At 41.1% G+C, this 24,144-nt stretch overlaps 1 protein-coding gene across 2 annotated transcripts in view; it reads left to right on the top strand.

Annotated features, from left to right (window-relative positions):
• Positions 1 to 24,144, top strand: part of abl1 (ABL proto-oncogene 1, non-receptor tyrosine kinase) — a 115,765-nt gene that overhangs the window by 58,746 nt on the left and 32,875 nt on the right. For both annotated transcript variants that reach the window (XM_033048861.1, XM_033048862.1), the window contains exons 2-3: positions 14,093 to 14,257; positions 15,752 to 16,047. In XM_033048861.1, the coding sequence (XP_032904752.1) occupies positions 14,093 to 14,257; positions 15,752 to 16,047 (461 nt within the window). The remainder of the gene's footprint in view (positions 1 to 14,092; positions 14,258 to 15,751; positions 16,048 to 24,144) is intronic.

Raw genomic sequence — 24,144 nt, 5'->3', positions numbered from 1 at the left:
AAAAACTTCCCCCGCAATGTCAATCACCCTGCGAGTCGGGTCGGTTCCGGTTACTACAAAATCAACTCAAACACTGCTTGTGAACCATTTAAAAAGAAATGATTTAAAAAACATTAAAAAACACAATTACCAGAATCAAATTTTATTGTTGACAAGTATGAACTGACAGATTTATGAATCTAACCCACACAAACTGTTGCCCCACAACATTGATTACACTGCGAGTCGGGTCGGGTCAGGTAGGCTCAGATTACTAAAATGGGCGTGGAAAAATGCCCATGATCCCCTCCATAGCGTACTAAACGTCAGCCCATTGCATTTCGCAGGAGTAGCCTATCTTGCTCCGCTATAGGATCTTTGTGCCTGAAGGCTGGATGCCGTCAGTGCTGGGACGTGTGTGCCATGTGCTTTAATAAACACTTAGTAAAGGTTACAGTGTGTCAGGTATCAAGCCTTTACATGGTGTCAGAGGTGGTGTCTTGAAATTCGGCACTAGTGAACTGGCGGCCGTTGTCGGTCTGCAACCGAACCGGGGAACCAAACGTGGCGAAATGACGTCGGAGCTTACTGATCACCATCTCCGAGGTGATGGCAGGGAGAAGGTCCACCTCGAACCAATTCGAGTAGGAGTCGACCAACACGAGGTACTGCTTTCCACGCCATTCGAATATATCGGCAGCCAGCGATGACCAGGGCATGTCAGGGGCAGGCTGTTGTAGAAGCGGCTGTCGCTGCTGATGCGGGGCAAGAGAGTTGCAATCCGGACAGGAGGCCAACCTGGCCTTGATGTACTTTGCCATGCCCGGCCAATAGTATTGTTCCTGGGCATGCGAGATGGTGGCATCGGCCCCGGGATGCCCCATGTGGGCAGCGTTGAAGTACAAACCGTACAGCGAGGCAGGGACGACCACCTTGTGGCCCTTGATGATAATGCCGTCTCGGAGCACCAGCTCATCGCGAACCAGAAAAAAAAGGGTGAACACCAGCAGTTAATGAAGTCCGTTTGATAGGCCATCCACGCTTGATGACAGTGGCAAGCTGTTGCAGGTCGGGGTCGATAGCAGTGTGTTCAACCAGGCACTGGAGATGTTTGGAAGGGACGAAGTTTACGTTCAGTACCTGTAGGTCTTCCAGCTCGAAGGGGTGCTGGTCGCAGGAGGTCCTGGGGGCCCGGGACAGCGCGTCAGCCACATGCATCTCGGTGCCCCTATTATAGACGATTTTAAAATCAAACCGCTGTAGCTGCAGCATCATCCGCTGTAGCCTAGCTGGAGCGCTGTGTATAGGCTTGTTGAGGATCGTCACCAGAGGTTGGTGATCCGTCTCTACAGTGAACCTGGAGCCAAAGAGGAAGTCCTTAAACTTAGAACAAGCGAACACAACCGCCAGCAGCTCCTTCTCTATCTGCGCATAGCGCTGCTCTGTGTCCGTCATGGTCCTAGAGGCATAGGAGATAGGCTGCAACGAACCATCATCATGGGGCTGCAGGCAAGCAGCACCCAGCCCAAAACGAGAAGCGTCGCACGTAACCACAACTGGACGTTGTAAATCAAAGAACTTCAGAGTAGGTGTGCTGATCAGCTTCTTCTTTAGTAGGTCGAAAGCCTGCTGGTGGTGTGGAAACCAGGACCAAGCAATGTCCTTTTTAGTAAGTTGTCTCAGGGATCACTCCTTTACAGTACCCTTCAGTTTTCTCTTCAGCATATAAAAGTCATGCTCAATTGGGTTCAGATCGGGTGATTGACTTGGCCACTCAAGAAATGGCCATTTTATAACTTTGAAAACCTCCTTTGTTGCTTTAGCAGTATGTTTGGGACCATAGTCTTGCTGTAGAATGAACCGCCGGCCAATTAGTTTTGAGGCATTTGTTTGAACTTGAGCAGATAGGATGTGTCTATACACGTCAGAATTCATTATACTACTACCATCAGCAGTTGTATCATCAATGAAGATAAGTGAGTCAGTACCTTCAGTAGCCATGCATGCCCAGGCCATAACACCCAAAACTGTGTTTCACAGATGAGGTGGTATGCTTGGGCAGTTCCTTCTCTCCTCCATACTTTGGGCAGTTCCTTCTCTCCTCCATACTTTGCTCTTGCCATCACTCTGATGTAAGTTGATCTTTGTCTCATCTGTGCACAAGACCTTTTTCCAGAACTGTAGTTGTTCTTTTAAGTATTTCTTGGCAAACTGTAACTTGGCCATCCTATTTTTGCAGCTAACCAGTTGTTTGCATCTTGCAGTGTAGCCTCTGTATTTCTGTTCATGAAGTCTTCAACAGACAGTGGTCAATGACAAATCCAACACCTGACTCCTGAAGAGTGTTTCTGATCTGTCGGACAGGTGTTTGGTGATTTTTCTTTGTTATGGAGAGAATTCTTCTGTCATCAGTGGAGGTCTTCCTTGGCCTGCCAGTCCCTTTGCGATTAGTAAGCTCACCAGTGCTCTCTTTCTTCTTAATGATGTTCCAAACAGTTGATTTTGGTAAACCTAATGTTTGGCTGATGCCTCTAACAGTTTTATTCTTGTTTCAGTCTCATAATGGCTTCTTTAACTTTCATTGGCACAACTTTGGTCCTCGTGTTGATAAACAGAAATAAAAGTTTCCAAAGGTGATATAAAGTCTGGAGGAAAGACTAGATGCTGTGAGCTCTCTTATACACGCATTAAGGAGGCAATGAAACACACCTGAGCAATTCAAATGCCTGTGAAGCCATGTGTCCCAAACATTATGGTGCCCTGAAATGGGAGTAGACTATGTATAAACACAGCTGTAATCTCCACATTGTGACACCTAAATGTATAAAAATGGCCTTTAATAAAATCTGACAATGTGCACTTTAACCACATGTGATTTTTCTCTATTAAATATCTCCAATTGTGGAGTACAGAGGCAAATAAATAAACAATGGGTCTTTGTCCCAAACATTATGGAGGGCACTGTACCGACAATAAATATGTCTGCAGGATATTAGAGCATGTTGATGGCCTGACTGTTCCATTAGCTTGCAGTCTTGTTGCTGTTCAGAGTCCCTTGAGAAAACTGAATTGAAGGCTAGTTCATAAATTGTTGCTTTGGTTTAATACCAATGAATTCACTTACTTTTTATTTAATCCCTGAAATTGTTTCACGAGTTTATTAAAAAAATAAAAATAAAAATAAAAAGATTTAGTGTCAAAGATAGCAGGGACCAGTTTGAGGCATCCAGCTACTGGGTTCCAACCTGAACAAAGTTCAGCGTCACAGTGGCAAAAGAGAATCTCACTTGGATCAGTTGTCATGTGTGGAACAGCAAAGTATAAATCTTACAGAACAGAACAATGAATGATAAGAATTGTGCGAAGGAAGAGTAAAAGTTGTTTACTGGGGGGATACTTGTTTACAAATCCTATTTTTCCAACTTTAAATCTTTGTGATAGATGCCTACAATTAAGCCTTTAATAGGGAATAGATTTTTTTAATTGAAATTTTGAATTGGAATGGTTTTACTGTATTTGCAGGTCACGTCTAATTCTAATTGGTTGCAAAGTGAAGGACAAATTCTACTGGTCAACAATACCTTATTCCTCAACAGTTCTAGTAAGATAGTTTATTGTTCATTCCATCCAGTATTCTGAGGTTTACTCTCGAAAGTGCTGATTTTTGGCCTAAGTTTTTAAACATTGTCTAGTAATTATTTGAATTAGAGTTGATTATTGTCAAACAGAAAAAGCTGGAGCTGTGCATTAGAACAGGTAGTATCTCTCGTGAGACAAATAGAATGAATATTTTAGTCAAATGTGCTTTTCTTGTTTGGTCTGCATTGGTCTGTGTTCCCAGAAGAATGAGAGTGATAATTTAAACTCTTATATGCTTCATCCACTGGATTGGTTAAACAAATTATGTTGTCCCTTGCTTGTACTTAAAAAGACAATGGAGGCCATTTAGCCCATCATGCCCGCCCCAACTCCCAATGTTGAATCCCATTAGTTTCATTCCCTCACTCCATTACTCTTGCAATTTATTCTCCTCCATTTATGCCCATTAAATGCCCATTTTTGATTATTTAATATTAATCTACGAAAAGGAATAATTTGTAGTAATCAACTAACCTACCAACATGACACTACTGCATCACTGCCATCCATGGACCCATATCCAGTCCTGACGTTTGGTGGTGTGCTGTGTTTGTACACCACAAGTTTTGTCCATGTGCTCTAGTCTCTCATCCCAAAGACTTTCTGGTAGATTAGTTGGCAGCTGACATTACCTTGTACACAATGGTCCAGTTATGGTGTCGCCAAGGCCTTGTAGAATTGGGAGAAAAAATATATTACTTGAGTCAAATCCACAGGCACGAAAGGCCAATGCATTATTTGCCTTCCTAATTGCCAACTGCACCTGCATATTGGCTTTCGGTGTAATGGACAGAAAAAGTCTGGGAAACGATAATCTTTTCAAAATTTAAATTTAAGGCCTACATGTTTGCTATTTTACTGATGTAGATCTCTTTTTTTTTACACAGATTGTATTCCACCTGCCATATTTTTGTCCACTTACTTAACTTGTCTATACCTGATTGAAACAAGTTTATATCCTATCATTCTCACTCAGCAAATGTGGAAATTTCTACATCATTCTTCTTTGATGTAGAAAGAAACTGGGGTGTGATTATTGTGCATATAAGGACATGACTGTTGGTCTTTCGACAAAAATCAATGAACCCACTGGAATAGTATGATCAGCCATTTTCATGGTTGTAATGGCGTCATAGTTTGTATATTACACAGACATTGCTATATACCCCCAGACTGCTTGTGCCTGAACTGCCATTTTAAGAATAAATGCTGATGCACCACAGCAAATGTCAGCTGCCTTTGATTTCTCCTTGTTTACTTTTACAGAATTAATTTTAGGAGATTCAAGCTAAGGTTTAAATAAATAGTTCCTCGGTAAGAAAACTTTTTTAAAAAACATGAGATTTATTGTGTGCATAGACACCCCAGGTTCTCTGCCTGTTATTATGTGTCCTGAGCTGACTCTTGTTAGACTTCTGGGAAGTTAATACTTCAAGCAAAGAGCACCCTACACATGATGTTTACGGATATGCACATATTTACTAGTATATAATGTGTCATTTTATTTATGTTGCATGATAATATCATTACATCCTGGAATCACATGGCTTAATTACATAACTATATACATTTTCACTAAAATCAGAGTATGGCCCAACTCTTGGAATATACTGCATCCCTGAGTGTACATGTAGGTTTAATAAATATTTTCAGAGATGTTGTAGCGGGGACTTGCAGGACTCCAGCCAAAAACTAATCGGACACGAGTTGTGTGCACTTGATGAGTTTATTCTCTCCAATACAGCTCCTTACTCCCTCAAGGTCACGGGCGTTGCCCGGCCTTAAATACCAACTCGGGTACCGACCCCGTGACTAGCGCCTCCCACACCAAGACGCCGCCCTCTAGAGCCGATGGTTCGTTGTGCCCTTGGGTTGCCACCAGGTGCCGCCACATAACCCCCCCCCCCCAGAACCAGAGGCACCGAACCGGACGGGACGCCAAACGAGGCAGCCCGAACGCATAGATACAATCCCACGCCCCGGGGGCTTGCTTGGTTCGGAATAATCTCCGGGAGCCCGGGACGGCGGATGCCCACGACGGGCAATGCGCTGACCTCCGCCCCGGTGTCCACCAAGAACCTGAGCCCCGTGCGCCGGTCTCAGACGTACAGTCGATGGATCCTGCCAGCCACCGCGGTGACTATCGGCGGCCAGAGCTGCTGTTTCCCGGAAACGAACATGGCTGGCGGCATTGGCGGGCTGCTGAACCCCAACGCTGGTGGTAAAAACACCACATCCTTCTCCTTGGATCTCCTGGATCCTGCTCAGCCATCCTTCTCCTGTGCCACTTGTCTGACTCTAGCAGCTATGAATTGTAAAAAGAACAAATGAACTTGGCTCCAAAGACCTCTTCTTGGTTGATCAGATATCCCTCAATACCTATAAATGCAAAAACATGTCAATTCCAGTTTTAATGTTACAATTGGCCCAACATTAATTACTTGCAGGGAAGAATGTTCCAGACTTCTGTCCTTCATTTTTCCTAACAGTACATAAAACACTTCTTGCATGTTTTGCAGCCATAAAGAAGTTATTTTCCTTTATACATATTTATATTGTAGCTGATGTTGTGTTCCTTAGGTGCTAAAATATATTTTATTCCTTGTGTTTTAATTTAAATTTTCAAGAGAAAATAACTCGGACAGAATCTTATCTCAGTTCCAGAATGATTTCCGACAACTAACGCATACTGGAAAGAGGCTGGAGTAAAAATGCAACTACTGGAAAATCTCAGCATCGATGGAGGCAAGGGCATGGTTGATCTTTTGGGTTCAGACTTTGCATCCAGACTGGGTGTACAGAATAGAAGGCCAGCATAAGATGTGAGAGAGCAGGATGCGACAGAGTCTGGTGGATGATAGATGAAACCAGATGATGGGCTGTTGGTGCCAGGTGGGAGGAGGAGTAGAGGAGTGCTGAGACAGAGACTAGTAGGTTAAAAGTGGAAACACAAGAAATAAACATTGGCAGATGGAGCCAGGGAGGGGTAAGGATAGAGACAGCGGTTAGATCATAAGAGAGGGATGATGGGTACATGGAATCAGGTGGGAAACGGAACAGGAAAAGTGAATAAAGGGAGAAAACTCCACGGTAGCTGGATATGTGGTTGATGGGCAGATGGAAGATGTAGCATGTAGTGGTGGAATCCCAGAGAACTGTTGGAAGTGGTGAAGGATGATATTCTGGAAACAGAGGCTAACAGGGAGAAATGTGAGAACCAGAGGAGCTCTATCTCTATTCTGCCTGGGGAGAGGAGGATGGGGGAATGAGAGCGGATGTGTGGGAAATGGAGGAAATGCACGCGAAAGAACCAACTGCAGTGAGCAAGCCATATTTTCTGGAGGATGTAATTTCAGAAATCGTAGTAGCGTAGACAGAGAAACTGAGAATAAGGGATGACATCCTTGCTGTAAATCTACAGGCTCCCACAGCTACCTCAACAACACCTTCGCCCACCCTGTCTCCAGAAGTAATCCCTTCTATTGTAGCTCCATCTCTACTGCATCTTTTCTCAAGATGGGGATTTCCGTTCTACGACTTCTTGCATGACCTCCTTCAGAAATTGTGGCTTCTCCAGCCATAGTTGATGGAGCCCTCGCATGCACTTCCTCCATTTCCCACTCGTCTGCTATCACCTCTTGCCCCAATCCTCAAACTGAATAGAAATCGAGTTCCCCGGCCATGAGCTTTTACCCCATTAACCTCCATGCATAGCCTATCATCCTTCAACACTTCCACCAGCTCCAATAGGACCCTGCCACCAGCCACATCTTCTGTTCTGCCCCATTTCAGCTTTCCGCAGAAGGCAGTCTATCCATAACTACCTGGTCTGTTCATACTTTCCCTTCCCATTTCCATCCTTTGATATTTTCCCCTGAAAAAAAAGGAGGTGTAACACTTGCCACTGCAACGCCGCCTTCCCTCACCAGAGAAGACCTAAACTGCACTTCAATGGGGTGTAGCAAGAGAATTCACGTGCACCTTTTCCATATTAGTCTGTTGTATTTGGTGCTCATGGATGCGGTGGCTTCTATGTTGACATGACCAAGCATAATTTGGATCATCATTCTGCAAAACACCTAGCTTCTGTCTGCAACAGTCATCTCAAGTTTTCAATTGCATATCGCTTCATTACCCTCCCTATTCCCACATTGACCAGTCTGTTCTCTACCATCTTAACTGCCACGACGAGGCCAGGCGCAAAGTGGGATAACATCTCATATTTCACTCGGGTAACCTGCACCCAATGGTTTAAATGTTTAATTTTCCAATTTAAGGTTGCCCACTCCCCATGTTCCTTTCCCATTCCCACTTGTCCACCCAGCATCTGTGTCTCTGTTCACCTTTTCCATTCCTTCCCAGCATCTGCAGTCTCTTGAGTCTCCATTGTATAGAGGTTATTCCATCATAAACCACACTGACCATGAATTCAAATAAATGAACTGTCTTGATTATATTGGCAAGCTGTTGGTCAGATCAACACACTGCCTAGCTAGGATCCAGCCTTTGTGAGCTCTGTGGCCTTGTGTAACCCGACATCTGGAAAGTGATTTTTGCTCGGTTCAGTCTCAAAACATTGCGGCATTATCAGTAGTTCCATTATTGACAATCTTTTTTATTTCAATGGAAAATCCAAAGGTCTGAAGTGATGTGTGTAGCTTAATTTCTCAACATTAAAGCAAAAATCGCATGCATTTACCCGACAATGACAGTCAGACCTTCCGTGTAAAACTGAGAACTACTTTTAGTCCTGTAGGGTGTTCCTGTATATACATGCCACAAGTCTGTGGCTTTTCACTATTTTATCTGTTTGAGAGACTAGAACTGGTTTCCCCTCAGTTGTGATTTGTGATAACCTAAGGTGCCAGTGAATAGTTTTAGTTCCTGCTGCAGGATTGCTTGTCTAGTTGTTTCTTGTATATCTTAAAGCTCTTGGTTAGTTCTGGAATCCTGCCTTTTCCATGGAGGGAGTGAGAGGGGTGATTGAAATCTGATTGCCCAATTACAAACTCAGTGTAGTTGTACATGCGGCCACCCCTCACGTTACAGGTGGGGTGGCGTTCCTAGAAAATGGGCTGTATAGCAATTTTCCACAATACAAAGCCATGTCATCTGCGGGCATGCTTCAAGAAACGCAGGTTGAAGAAAATTAATTTTGTTAATTTTTATTTATGTTTTTACCTCATAAATACTGAGTGACTGTTATTCTGTGCCTAATTTGTGGGCAGCGATGTGTGAATTCTGTATGAGCAAATATCTGTAACCAAATAGTCATAACCTGGGGGTTGCCTGTACTGCTGGTTGGATTTTGCTGCAACCCTGGTTGGATTTTGACTTCTGATGCACCCGCATGGAATTTGCACATTCTTCCTGTGACCATGTGTTTCCTCCCACATCCCAAAGACATACTGGTTGTTAAGTGAATTTGCTGTGTGATTTATTCTTTGTGTAGGTGGGTGGTGGAGCTCATAACCATATGTGAGAGAATAGGTTACAGGAAAATAATTGGGGGAATAAGATTGATGGCATTGTTTTGACAACTGGTGTGGACTTTAATAGGTGGGAAGGCCTCCTATATCATAAGAAAATATGAATATTATGCTTAATCCTTTGGAGCTTAGCTACCATTGTAATGTAGGAACACAGACTGGATAGATCTAGGGAAGATTGAGTGTTACAAAAATAGTATACTGGCTAATAAATCAGGAATTTGGGAGAAACATGTATCCAGTTTGCAGTGCAGGTATACCACTGCACATGGGATGTTTAAGAGGAATCTAGATAAAGACTAAGCAAAAACAATTAGAAAAATATGCTGTTTGTTTGATTTAAGATACAGTGGGAGGAGATATATGTGCCCTATGATTTCTAGTCTAAGAAACCTACCATTTTAAAAGGAAGCCTGAATATCTAGGGTAGTCAGAAATGTGAAGATATAAAGGCCTGTTTATATCAGTGACTCACTGGGAATAAATGAACATCCAACACAGAATAATTTACTGCACGACAGATAATAACATTGCTCTCACATAGCACCCAGTGCTATCAAATTACATTACAGCAAAATAAGCTATTTTCTTTTTTTTTTTAAATGGATTTTGCACTTTGATGTAACTGTTATATAAATATTATAAAGACCCATGCACACTGGTCTGATATCTGTTCCAACAAATACAGCCAACTAACGATAAAAAATTTTGATGAATGGATTATGGAATGTTGAATTTGAAGGGCTTTGTTCTAAAATGCCATCATGGCTGTTGCAAGGTGCTCAACTCTCACAAGTGCATTTAACATTGATTCTTAAGCAAGTGATTCAAAGCAAAAGTTTGCTACAGATTTTGGTTTCTTCTACCCTGGCTTAAATATGAAGCTTAATTTATTTGGCACATTGGAAAGAAACCCAGAGGATAAATTTAGTTTTGAATTCCAAATTACTGCTGAACTATAATTATTGCCTTGCACATAACATTATGAATTAAGCTTTGAAACAAACTGGTCTGGAGGTAATGAATCCCATATTCAAAGACTATCATTCCACTCCCTTATTCTTTCAAAATAACGTAGAATATTTCTAGTATTTACCAAAAAAAATTAGAGTAATGGGTTTCAAAATTAGCTTAATTAATCAGTTTCACAGCTGCTAGAAATGCAGTTATTACTATTTCAGTTCAAGATTGCATGGCATTGATCATCCACAGGAAGCCATGTCAAAATGTTGCTGGCGACCTTTTGGATTATTGGATAAAAGTAATGTCCAGCTGCTTTGGGTATTTCCAGATCTCAGCCTGTACAGTGGAAAATATAATGCCACTTTTGGGGAAAGAAGTGAAATGTTTGAGTTAAGTCCAAATACATTATTCATGAATTACTAGCACTCTGCATGAGATTTATCACAGAAACTTGTCAGAAAGCCCAAATGGTTTAGACCAGAAATTATGGTGTTCATCTCTTGATTTTTGAGCAACCAGAGCTGCTGTTATATAGTAACCTTAATGAGGTATTGTGGAGTCTTATCAAACAAAAAAATGACAGCTAATTATGTGGGAGATATTAGAATAGGAGACCAGAAGGCTGGTCAAAGAGGGAAATTTTTAAGCAGCAACAACAACAATGATGGAAAGAGGGTTTTGGTGAAGGGATTAGAGTGCTTTGGCCCTAAATAGCAAAAGACACAGTGACCAATGTGGAACAAATCAAATCTGGGATAGGCCAAAACGGGATTTTAAAGAATGCAGTTTGTAAGGGGTTGGACGCTGATGAAGGTTTTGGAGAAAGGTAGAGGAGACTGCATGGAAGAGGTGACAATCAGGGTTACCATTTTAAGACTGAGGTGCTGCTCAACTGAGTGGTAGTCATTCAGCATGGGATTTCAAGTATGGGATGCCACAGGAGTGGAGTTTGATGAACCATAGTACATCCAGTATTAACTGATAAGAAAAAATATGGGTGTTGGGATGTAATTTTGCTTTTTGTGAGCATAAATATTGCAATCATTAATCAGTTGGATGAATTGAATTGAATTGAATTGAATACCTTTATTGTCATTCAGACCTTACGGTCTGAACGAAATTTCGTGCCTGCAGTCATACATACAATCATACAATAATAAACAACAATAAACACAAATTAACACCACCACAGTGTATCCTCCAAGCACCTCCTCACTGTGGTGGAGGCAAAAGTCTTAGGGTTACTGTCTCTTCCCTCCCCTTCTCCCTCTGCGCTGAGGCGATTCCCCACCGGGCGATGGCACAAACAGTCCCGCGGCTCACCGAACCCCGCAAACGGGCCGGTTCAAACACCGCGGCCTGGGGGTGGTCGAAGCTGCCGCCCTCCAGTCCAGCACACGCAGCCGCTGGCCCGCAGCTGAACCCAGGACTCAGGTCACCGCCGCCAGAAACGCCGTCCCAGCCACCGGAGCACCGTTCCAGCCCCGAGCCGGATCGCCCTCACGTGAGTACCGTTCTCCCTCGGGCTGGGCCACTCCGACGGGAGTGCCGTTCACCCTGGGGCTGGGCCACTCCGACGGGAGTGCCGTTCTCCCTCGGGCTGGGCCACTCCGACGGGAGTGCCGTTCCACCCTCGGGCTGGGCCACCCCGACGGGAGTGCCGTTCTCCCTCCGGCTGGGCCACTCCGACGGGAGTGCCGTTCTCCCTCCGGCTGGGCCACTCCGACGGGAGTGCCGTTCCACCCTCGGGCTGGGCCACTCAGACGGGAGTGCCGTTCCACCCTCGGGCTGGGCCACTCCGACGGGAGTGCCGTTCTCCCTCGGGCTGGGCCACTCCGACGGGCCACAGCCCCTCACGGGAAAGTCTCTCAGCCCCTCGCCAGGCCGCTCTCACGAGAGCGCAGTTCCAGCCCCGGGCTGGGCCACCCTCACGGGAGCTCAGGGCGAGTCCTGTCAGCTGCCTCCAGAGTCCCGAGGTCGCCAGCTCCGCCATTAGGCCTCAGTGTAGACGGAGGCAGAGAAGGGGGAATACGACAAAAAGGTCGTATTCCCCCGAAGGGAGAGACAGCAAGCCCCGTTTCACCCCCCACCCCCCCCCCCCCACATAAACACAACCTAAAAACCAAAAACGTAACTAGACAAAACGAAAAAAACAACACAAAAAAGTAAAAGACAAACGGACTGCAGGCGAGCCGCAGCCGTTCCCGGCGCCGCCACTTCCAGCGGATAGTTACATTTTGTCATGAATTTTAAATTTTGAAGCTGTTCTATCATGATTGAGATGGGAAGCAAACTTTGAAATGGGAAGTTGCAGGACAAATCCTAAATGTTATATATTTTGAAGATATGTTACAGCCACTCAGAACGATATAAAACCATATGGCATATAATGTAAATGAAAATCTGAGAAGGGCACAAGGCCCCCTTGAGTTGATTCTACACTTAATAATATTGTTTGGTTGATATTTCGTCTCATTTCCTCTTTTGCACACAACATTCCTTCTTTGATATACGTTTAAAAATCTCTAGCTTTGATTGTACAAAGTGGTGTTGAATTGTGGTTTCCATACTTAAGAGGGCTGCAAGCAGTGAATGAATAAAATTCTGCTTATCTTTTTGGTAATCTCAGGCTGCTACAGTGCAGTGCGCTGATTGACCCAAGGGCCACAGGTTGAGAGCAATTGTGGAATTAAGTTATGTTTGCTCAATTTGTCAAGATTCATTAGTGGTTAAGTATTGTGAGATGTGTGCAAATTGCATGTCATAAAATGTTTTGAAAATGTGCCAGGTGACTAGTTTTCCTTGTGTTGCTTTGATATAAAATATGACAATTGTAAGACCATTTTTAATGCAATTTTTGAGACGATTGAACAATGATATCTGCCAACTTCCACAAGTCTGTCTGCAATAATGTTTAATTAAATAGAGATATTAAAATTATATTATCATTGCTGATAGTGGTTTAGTGAAAAGCATTCTCAAGTGTGAGACTTAATTCATTCATTAAGTTTACAATCAAGCCAATACTGAGGGAATGCTGCACCATTGGAGACATTTTTTTGGATGACATTTAATCAGAGACTCTGTTAGCTCTCAGTAATGGACCTCACTGCACTGGTTTGCAGCAATGTAGAGGAGTTGTTCATGATGTTTTGGCCATAAATACCCTTTAATCAATTTTACTGAAAGACCAGATTTAAAAAAAAAATCTCATAGCTGTTAACAGAAGCTGATAACTAAGCAATATTGGATGTAATGATGGTAGACAAAAGTGCTGGACAAATAGGCAACGTTTCGGGCTGAAACCCTTCTTCAGTCTGACGAAGGGTTTCGGCCCGAAACGTTGCCTATTTCCTTTGCTCCATAGATGCTGCCACACCCGCTGAGTTTCTCCAGCACTTTTGTCTACCTTTGATTTTCCAGCATCTGCAGTTCCTTCCTAAACACTTGGATGTAATGATGAATACTTTGAGACATATTGAGATCCAGCGAAGGCAGGATATTATGAGGTTATTAAAATACAAATCTGACGTTATTTGTAAATGCTGCGGCAAATCCAAATGGGACAAAACAAAATTGAACTTTACACCAAAAGTAATTTCCTGGGCTTCATGAGTTTAGATGCCAGGGCAGCACATGCCGTGAGATCACGTTTTGGGCATAGGTTTTCAGACCATTAGTTTATCCTGCATCAAACGTGGAATGTTATTTGAGGAATCTCAAGAAGGCAGTGATCAGATGCCATGCAAATCCTTTCAATCCTTGGATTTTTAAAAAACTTTTTAAATCATTTTAAATATCTTAAACTTATAATTTAATTACCAATTACCAGTGAACACTTGAAAGCGGCAGTTATTTTACCAGCTGTTGGGTGTATTTTGTGATACGAGGCATGTGTAATGTTACGTGGGCTGGTAATCAAATTGAATGCACAACATCTGACAGAAGTTGCAGATTTAACTATGCAATTGATTGCATTCTGCATTCAACATGTTATAATTTAAACTTTGTTTTCTTTACAGAAGCCCTACACCGTCCAGAGTTTGAGTCCCAGGGTCTGAATGAAGCTGCTCGGTGGAATTCCAAAGAGAACTTGCTTGCCTGCCCCAGTGAAAATGATCCCAATCTTTTTGTTGCACTGTATGATTTCGTTGCCAGTGGTGATAACACACTCAGCATAACAAAAGGTGAGCAGCAAATGGCTAATCCATTCAGGCATCAAACACGATGCAATATTTCAATATACCTGAGAACCAGAGTTTAACCTGAGTAAATAATGCTTGCTAAACGATACCATGCCTATAGCACAAACTGAAATAGCAGTGCAAGTTGGGAGTAAAGATAAATTGGTCTTAATTTTTAGAACTAGTCCTGATTAGCCATCTGAAATTATCCCTGGACTTGTTTCATGTCCTTGGATCTTGTTTGCTATATATTTTATGCATGACTCCAGCAATATGTTACTGATGCACCTATTTGGGGATTTTAAATTGATACAATACAATACAATACAATACCGTTTATTTGTCATTTGAACCTCACATGAAGTTCAAACGAAATTTTGATTTAGTATTCAAAAAATAAAACCCTTTTTCTGCGTATTAAATTCTGCATGTAGCATTATATACCAGTACTGTTACTATTCAGCTTTCCTCTGAAACTTGCTGTTCCTTTCAGAAGCTTCCCATATATTAATTGTATGAATTCTATAATTTGGTTTGACACATCCAGAATAATATATCCTAAAAAATATATTCCCCTGCAAGTGATTTACAGAATGCAACTTGGATTAGAAAACAGTATCCTTGATTCTGAATATCAAAATGCAGTTAGATTAGATAGATTAGATTTGATTTTATTTGTTGTCATTTGAGCCCAGAAGTTCAAACAAAATTTATTTTATGCAGTCATACAAACAAGAAGAAGAACCAAGACACAACACAATTTACACAAACATCCATCACAGCGTATCTCCTCCTCACTGTGATGGAAGGCAAAGTCTTATCTCTCCCGATGTCAGAGTCAAAGCCCCCGGATGGTAAATAAGTCCCGCGGCCATTAAAGCCGCGCCGGGCGATGCAAGGCCACGCTCCGGGTCTTGATGTTGGAGCCCCCGGCGGGTGCTAGCAAGTCCCGCGGCAATGGATACTTTTAATTTGATACAAAGTAACTTTGTGTACGCATCATCAAAGGCAAGGATGATCGTATATACTTAAACCCTTAAACATGAACGTTTTTGGAGGCCATTTTATATCTACTTTGAATTCCACGCCCAACCACGGTCTGGACTAATCGCAGATGGTGTTTATATTTGTCTTCTTTGCCCAGATCCGGGAAATGACATGCCAGTGCCTGAGAAGTGAGTCTGTTCCCTATATACGTGGTTGGTTAGCAACCGAGTGAAATTGGTCAGGAGCTTGTGACTCAACTGTTTGAGGTAGATTGGGGAATTTTGGGAGATGGCAGGGGGGACTGCAAATACCTGTGTGTAATGTTAAACTATTTCTAAAACTAGATTGAAGAAATTAACACGTATTCACAGTGTAGTTATAGGAAAAGTAGAACATACTTCAAAATCTAATCATGCAGAATCATGTGTGTTTTCTATATTAAAAATGTTCGCACTATGCTCTATTTGTTACCTAGAATCTTGAATAGAAATTTGGATTCTCTTTTTATAGGTGAAAAGCTTCGTGTTCTGGGCTACAACCACAATGGAGAATGGTGTGAGGCTCAGACTAAAAATGGTCAAGGTTGGGTTCCAAGCAACTACATAACACCGGTGAACAGTTTAGAGAAACACTCCTGGTACCATGGGCCTGTCTCGCGCAATGCTGCAGAGTATCTCCTCAGCAGTGGCATTAACGGAAGTTTTCTGGTGCGGGAGAGTGAAAGCAGCCCCGGACAAAGATCCATATCACTTCGTTATGAAGGAAGGGTATACCACTACAGGATAAACACTGCATCTGATGGAAAGGTACATATTCATTTAGGAAAGCATTGAAAGCAGTGATAATGTAACATTTGTTTCTATATTAACAATGAGGAATTCTATAAAAAGTTAATTATCATGTAACATATTCATTAAATGTGTATAATTATTTATCATCCAACACCTAAAACATGTTATTGAGAAGAAACAAGGAATTGCTGGTTAATACACAAAAGGACGCAAAGTACCGGTGTAATTCGTCAGGTCAGGCAGCATCTCTGGAGAACATGGATATGTGACACTTCCAGTTGACCCCCTTCTTCAGATTGATGGTGGGGGGCAAGAAAGAAAGCTGGAAGAAGGGAGAGGCAGGGCAAATCGTGATAGGTAGACGCAAGCAAGGGGTTTTATTTATAGGCAGATTGTTGAAACAAAGACCAGAGATAAAGGCAGAAGGTGTGAGACAAGGTTGAAGAGTTGAGAATTGCGAAGCTAGAGGGAGCAAAGTACAGGAGGGGAGGGGAACATGGGTTGGAGTCTAGGTTGGGCACAGTGGAGGGAGTTGGGGGAGAAAAGTGGTTGGGGGGTGGGGGGGGAAGCGGTTTACTAGGAGGTTACCTTTGTTATCATGGTAAACAGGTTGTCAGCCAAGTTTATACATCATGTGAGTCTTCCATACACCAATATTTGTACCAAAGCTTTCAGTTTGTGTGGTCTTATGTTTATGCAGCTTTCATTAAATTCTATGCAGTTTCCTTCAACTGCCTCTGGTTTCGGGTGGAACTTCTACCAAACGCTTGGGTAATTTCCCCAGATTTTTCTGCTGGGTTCATTAGTGATTATCTTGCATTTCTAATCTCAACTATTGCTCTCCCCTCCGAGAGGGAATATCTTCCCCGCAGATCTGCTATAAAAATGATTCATAATTGAGAAAATCTCAATTAGGTAACTTTTGAGTTTTATTTCTAAAAGTGATGCCCATTCTTTTCTGTTTCCTGATAATTGTATCCTCTGTTTCAGTGTAATTCTTGGGAAGTCACTTTGTACCTCAACCTTTTTCATAATTGTTGAGATCAGAAGTATTAATAGTGCTCTTTACTGATATAACAATACATGCATACATTCTGATATTCAGTTTTATCACTTCAGGCATGAAATGTATTGCTATTTTTTTTTGGTCACTTTATTAATGTCTGTCAGCCGTGATTTGCCTATCTGCAGCTCCCTTTTCAACCCCATTTTGGCTTCCAATCCATGCAGTTTGTCATTTCCCCATTCTTCCAGGAAAAAGCACCATTTCACATTTTCAATTACATGCCAGTTCTACAAATTTATTTACACTTATTACACTTTGCTGAATTCCGTCATTTTATCATTTACTGTCTGAAAGTCCCCAACCAGCACTTTAGAAAAAGTAGAGCAGATGAGAGGTAGTATATGTTCTTGCCTTTAATGTTACTAATTCAAATAATGTGATGAAAAATAACTAGCACACTTCCTCAAAAGTGCAAAGTTTAAAAAAAAAGTTTAGTGTCATTTGTCTTTATGGATCAAATTGTGGAACTAACCAGTCTGGAAGAACATCTGTTGAAGTTCTCTCCAATGATCTAGAACATGTTACTTAAAGAAACAATAGTCTAATTTTTCAGTGAACATTGAAATTGAAAGGGTGAGTTTAACATCCTGAACTGCATTCCTGCCTGAAATGTAGTTGTAATGCAGGTATCTACCCAAAGAAAATTTGTGTTTATGGTTGTACAACATCATATTGTTTTTACCATTTTAATCAAAAGGCAATGCTATGCGGGATATGCTGCCAGTGCATACTTTTTCTTTACAAATCCTATTACTCGACCTCCTTGAAGATTACATGAGAGAAAAGCATTTGTATCCTCCAGGCAATTGTCTCTGTTTTATTTCTTGCAACCATTGGGCCTTCTTGAATTTAGTTTGATTGTCATGCAGAACAACGTATCTGATATTGCCTTGAATATATAATGGTTTGATGTCAATAAGAGCATTTTATTTGACTAACTTGATTTTGAAATCGAGGCATTTGAAGGTATTAATAAATGTTCTAAAATATCAACTTGAACACAGCCTCCTGCAGACTCCAATAAATAGAAGAGAGACTTCTATTTTTATTGTCGTAGTCGCTCAGAAAACGCTCAGACCAACTTGCTTGCTCTGAGTCGTATTCAGCTTCAGGAACAGTTGTGTTCATGGGCAAATTCATAAATGTTATATATCTGTTACTCCATTTGAATGAGCAACCATTTACCCTAGGTTTGAGAGAAGAATGTTTTCCTCAGCACTGAAAAAAATCTCCTCTTCCATACAACTTGTTTAATGGGGATTTTAGCATACCCTTTTGTACTGGGACAAAGCCAAACATGTATCTCAACATAATGAAACAACCAATACTCGTTCCCTCCATTCTATTCCAGGATCAGCCTAAACCATCAGTGTCCAAAACATCCAGTATGTGAAATCCAGTTTAGAATTACATTTATCTGTTTTGATACTGATGCCTCACTGATAGAAAAGTCTGAATTCACAGCACTCGAGATGTGTTTGTGTCAGCAACTGAGGCATAAAACTTAAATTTATGTCCCTTGAGGCTTTAGTATGTACAACTTGACTATCTCATAAGAACACGATGCTCATAATTACATAGTAGCTGCTTTCCTGAAACCTTGACCTTCTGCGTGAGATAGCACTACCCATGTCAAACTGACATAACTTGGGCTTCTTGAGTTCACTTTTCCAAATGATGTGGATCAATCTGTTGTTTTTATGTTTCAAGGTCATGACTGTGAGACAATGTAACAATGCTCAGCGGTTACTTTCCTGTTGATCTCAAGCTTCAGTTATTTTAATCATAGGCGATGTAGGAGATTAGTTTAACTGTAGAATGTATTCAATGGGCAAAATGCCTGGAAAGGAAGAGAATCTGATTTATGCAATGGGACAGCATCTCTAGCAGACGGGCTTTGTTTTGTGGTCAGGTGCAGGAAGTAATAATGTTGTCATCTTATTGCAGAGTTGCAAGGAAATTTGATTTATGCTCGAATATGTTTTGTCATATATATCCAAAGTTCTAGAATAAAAAAGTTTCCAGAAGAACCTATGACATATATTTCCATTGGCAGTGATTTAGCAGGATGTATAGAGGTTAAAAGGTAAAGGCATATAATGAGCTGAGAATGCAGTAAATTTCAACAAATCTGATTCAGATTAATTTAGGTTAGAGATACAGCGTGGAAACCAGTTATTTGTTTGGTTCTTTGAATATTGTGAGGGGAGCAGTTATTCAATCCAAACTTATTATTTCCTATATACTTGCTTGCTCTGGTCCAAATAGGATCATCACTTGCGTTTGGGAGCGGGGTGGTAGAACTCCTTTGTGTAAAGTTCTCTCCTTGGCCACATTAAGTCTGACAGGAGCTTGACATTATATTTCTTTGAAACATGGAGGAGCTAATGGTGCCTGGCTCGAGTCCAAAGGCAATCTCATGAGACCCAGGCCTCCTAACCCAAGCAGACCTTGTAGATGAGTCATTCTTGCTGGCTGCCAGATAGAGGGATTAAAATCTAAAAAGTTGCCTTTTGAGTATTGTTTTGAAGAAATAAACAATAATGAAGTTGGAAGTGCAGAAAAGATCTGTGTGAAGATCCAATGTATTTCATAAATATTTTCAAAATTGGTGCTGATCTTATCTACGGTTGTTGAATGATAATTGAGCTCAATGAGCCTCACTTTGGACATTCCCTCACCTCTCTCATCAAGCAAGAGGTACAGAAGTGTGAAAATGAATACCTCCAAATTCAGGGATAAGAAACAGAAACTGGCTGAGAAAGCTCTTGGGATACTTTCCTTTATTAGCCAAAGCATAGTACAGAAGATAGAGAGTTTGTTGGAACAACATTGAAGACTAATTGGGCCATTGCGAAAGCACTGCATCCAGTTCTGATCACATCATTACACTATGGACTTCTCTGCATTGAAGAGATATGAGGCGGCTTATAAAAATATAGGGAATTTAACATTTGGAGAAAGCTTGAATATACGAGTTGTCCCTGTTATTAAAGAAATACGTGGAAATGTAATTGAAATGTATAATAAGTTGGGGCCGAGATAGAATAGAAAAATATGTTTTGTTAAGTGAAGAGTTGTTCACTAAGGGTAAAAGATGTGATGTGGTTGGTGGAAGAACTAGAGAGGCATTGAGAATTTTTTTTTCCACTCAATGGGTCTAGACTTTGGGGATAGAATTAGGGTTAGCAAGAAAGCTAACGGCTTTCTGATCGGCCTTTCATGATTTCAGGGTGGCCCAAAGAAATTTACAGACCATGATTTGAGCTTACCACTGAGCTTACTGATCACTTCTGTAACAAGAGAAATCGCACAACAAGATTCCACAAAGTTTGTTTCCAAAAAGAGCCATGTGTCAGCAATGTAACATTGATTATGGAAAATTGTTTAACATGGAGGCTTTGGAGGGAGTGCAGAAAAAGTTTTACAAGTGTGCTGCCTGGATTAGAGAATATTAGCTAGAAGGAGATATTGAGCAAACTTGGATTGGTTTCTGATGGGAGACATGATAGAAGTATGTAAAAATTATGAGAGGCATAGATAGGGTAAACAGTCAGTATATTTTTCTCAGGACAGAAATGTGAAATGCTAGAAGGCATTCCTTTAAGGGGAGACGGTGAATATTTAGAGGAAATATGTGAGGCAAGTTGTTTTTAAGAGTGATAGGTGTCTGGAACACACTGACAGGATGGTGATGGAAACAGATATGATAGAGGTGTTTGAGAAGTGTTTAAATAAGCACATGGAATGGAAAGATGTGGATCATGAGCAGGCAGAAGTCATTAGTTTAATTTGGCATCATGCTCAGCACAGACATCGTGAGTCAAAGGGCATGTTTCTGCACTGCATTGTGCTATGTTTTGTGTTTAATATTTAATATTACCGATATCTGTGGGCATATTTTGTGTTCACATATTCTAGAGTGGATTAGTTTATAAGGCTTGGAGGAATTAAAGAACATTTGAATTGTGTGAACTAGTTAAAATTACACGATCCTGTGAAAATCCTCAATAAATAATTCTGCTTGTAATACAATTCTGACTTCAGTAGAATTAATTCTTCCAATCACCTGACTTTATTATGTTGCAGATGTAGGGAAACCCTTATATCTAGGTCTAATTGCTATATGCCTTTCTCTATAATAAAATCAATAGTCAAAATCAGTTCACCATGACAAGTTAAATCATGAATCCTACACTCTTTGATATTGTCAACACTCCAGCTTTAAAAAAACAAACAGGTTTTGTTTGCACTTTGGTATCTTAGCTTGCATTCACAATTATAACTAATTTGTAACTAATGTATACTAGCTTGATTCAATGAAATGGTGAGACACGACCATGGATCACTTGCATGGCAAGGACCAAGAAATCACAATCTGAAAAATTACAATGTGCCCAGAAATAAAATTCATTGCAGAACCAAGGAGCATACAGTAATCACAAATTAACTTATTTCTTTGTTACAGACTTGTTGTTTGTTGAATGTTGCATTTAAAAACTGCTGGCTTAGGTTATTGAGTAGTATGAATGAATTGACAAGTTAAAATCATGCAAAGGTGCCCTCGTTTAAACCAAATGACTTGCTGATTACCAAATCTTCACCACTTTTGAATTTGGTAATAGTTCCATTAACAGGCAGTTAAGGTTGTACAAAAGACACCACAGATTGAAAAGCTCTGGATTTTACCATGCAAACCAACTCATTTGACCATTCATTTGGCTTCTCTTCAAATCGGTTGCCTTGTATTTTAGTGTCCATTTTTCTCTCTGTGTACTTCCAGACTTCGTTCTGCATAGATTTTGTTGTAAACACAGTGGGATTGCAGCAGTTTTACATTAGCACAGTTTTCTGCACTGCTGCTAAAAATGATCATATGGTATTGTTGATGATATTGATTTTGAAAACGGAACTGTGAGCTTGTGGTTAGACTTTTTTTCCTCTGTCTGAAAGTCAAGTAGGTCCATTTTTTTTGTCTCCTAGTTAAGTGAACTATCTTTCAAATCACTGAGAATTTTGGTCAAATTGGTAATTCCTTTGGCATTTTGGAATAAAAATCTGAGCTTGCGGGAGTCTCTTTAGGGTATGGTGCCAATTTCTGGGGTGGGAAATGTAGGTGCCTGTATTCAAACAGAATGTTATGGAATGTCAGAAGATTTGGTTCCAACTGCGCAATTATTTAATTATGATGCAAGTGGCAGCAAACCAGACAAAATGAAAAGAGGAAAGCACTCCCTTCAGCTGTTTTCTCTCTTTGGGACCCCCTGAGATTAGCTGACTACTGGTTCTGTAAATGCTTCATCCCAACTGTTCAGGGTGTGGAATGTCTGATAAAATTCCTTACAGGGTGATTAACTGGAGTTTGGAAACTGGTTTGCACTGGAATACAGTCATTCCAAGATGCTGTGTCTGCAGATTCTTCTCTGAACAACATACCATTCTTAGCAGTGAAGTTTTTTTTTCTCTGTATAAGTTTTACCATTTCAATCCCTTCTGGGTTTTGACTTATTGAAGTCACACACAGGAATGTCAGGATCATGAAGCACCGATCTATGAGGGGCATAGAGTAGACAGGCAGAAACTCCTTCCCAGGATGGAAAAAGCAAATACCAGAAGCATAGCTTTAAGGTGAGTTTTAAAAGAGATGTGTGGGGCACGTTTTTTTTACACAGAGGATGGTGAATGCCTGAAACGCGCTACCTGGGGTAGTGCTTGAGGGAGATATGACAGTGGCATTTGAGACTTTTAGATAGGTGTATGGATCAGCAGAGAATGAAGGGATATGGATTACATGCAGGCAGACAGGAGTTGGTCTTGGCATGATGTTCGGAACAAACGTTGTGGGCGGAAAGATCTGTTCCTGTGCTGTGCTGTTCTATGTTCTTTCATCGTTGATTCCATTGCACAACGTAGTAACCTTATTAAATAAAACTTTGACAATGCTAAATCTTGCTGCTTGTGATTATTGGTTGTATACTCGGGAGGAAAAAAAGTTAGAGTTAACACATTCACTTCCTATTTAGGCAAACACATGGAACTTGCAGCTCTGAAACAAGTGAACTAATGTTTATGTCCACATTGGCCGCCGCCTACTCACTTCTCGTTTTTATCTAACCTATCAATTAATTCCTTTCCTCTATTGTATACTCATTTAGCTGTTCCTTTAAATTGAATTTATCCACGTGAAATATACATTTTCTGGATTGTATCCAGTGACCCTTGCAATACGGAGGAGGAAGAGTGGAGGTGGGGTGAAAGCTCACGGTTTTCCATAATGTGAAGTCACGTCATCTGCGGTTCATAAATTATAGGAACAGAATCAAGTCTACTCTGCAATTCAATCATGGCCGATCTGTCTTTCCCTCTCAACCCCATTCTCCTGCCTTCTCCCCATAACCCGTGACACCCTTACTAATTAAAAACCTATCAATCTCCACCTTAAAAATATCCATTGACTTGGCCCCCACAGTCTCCTGTGGCAATGAATTCCACAGATTCACCACCCTCTGACTAAAGAAATTCCTCCTCGTCTCCTGTCTAAAGGCATATCCTTTTATTCTGAGGCAATGGCCTCTGGTCTTGGACTCTCCCACTAGTGGAAACATCTTCTCTGGTTGTCGAAACGCTTGTTCAAAAAAAACAAAAAACATTTTGTTCATTTTATTTCCCCACACATTTCGGGAAAATTATTTTTATTATGCCTCAAATTTTTGGGTGATGATTTGTGAATTCCTGAGGCGTGAATTACTGTCACCTGAACAACCGTAACGTCAGAGTACTTTCACTTCTCTCAAAACTAACTGCATGTGGATGTATTCAAACTCCACTACGAATGTAATACTGTTTTATTAGTTCTGTTTTGTGTTTCTCATTTGCAATTATTTTACTATTTGTTTAATACGGCCATCTTGTCCCTTTTGCTTCTTTCAAGTTTTTTTCAAATTCAGTTTATTGTCACTTGTACCAGTTAAGGTGCAGCAAAATTCAGATTGCCATACAGTCCTACCAATAAAGAGCAACAAGACACCCAAATTTTTATCATGAAC

Source organism: Amblyraja radiata, chromosome 32, assembly GCF_010909765.2.
Source record: "Amblyraja radiata isolate CabotCenter1 chromosome 32, sAmbRad1.1.pri, whole genome shotgun sequence".
NCBI classification, from domain to species: domain Eukaryota; kingdom Metazoa; phylum Chordata; class Chondrichthyes; order Rajiformes; family Rajidae; genus Amblyraja; species Amblyraja radiata.
Note: the sequence above shows the minus strand (reverse complement) of the source record. Positions and strands in the feature narration are given on the sequence as shown.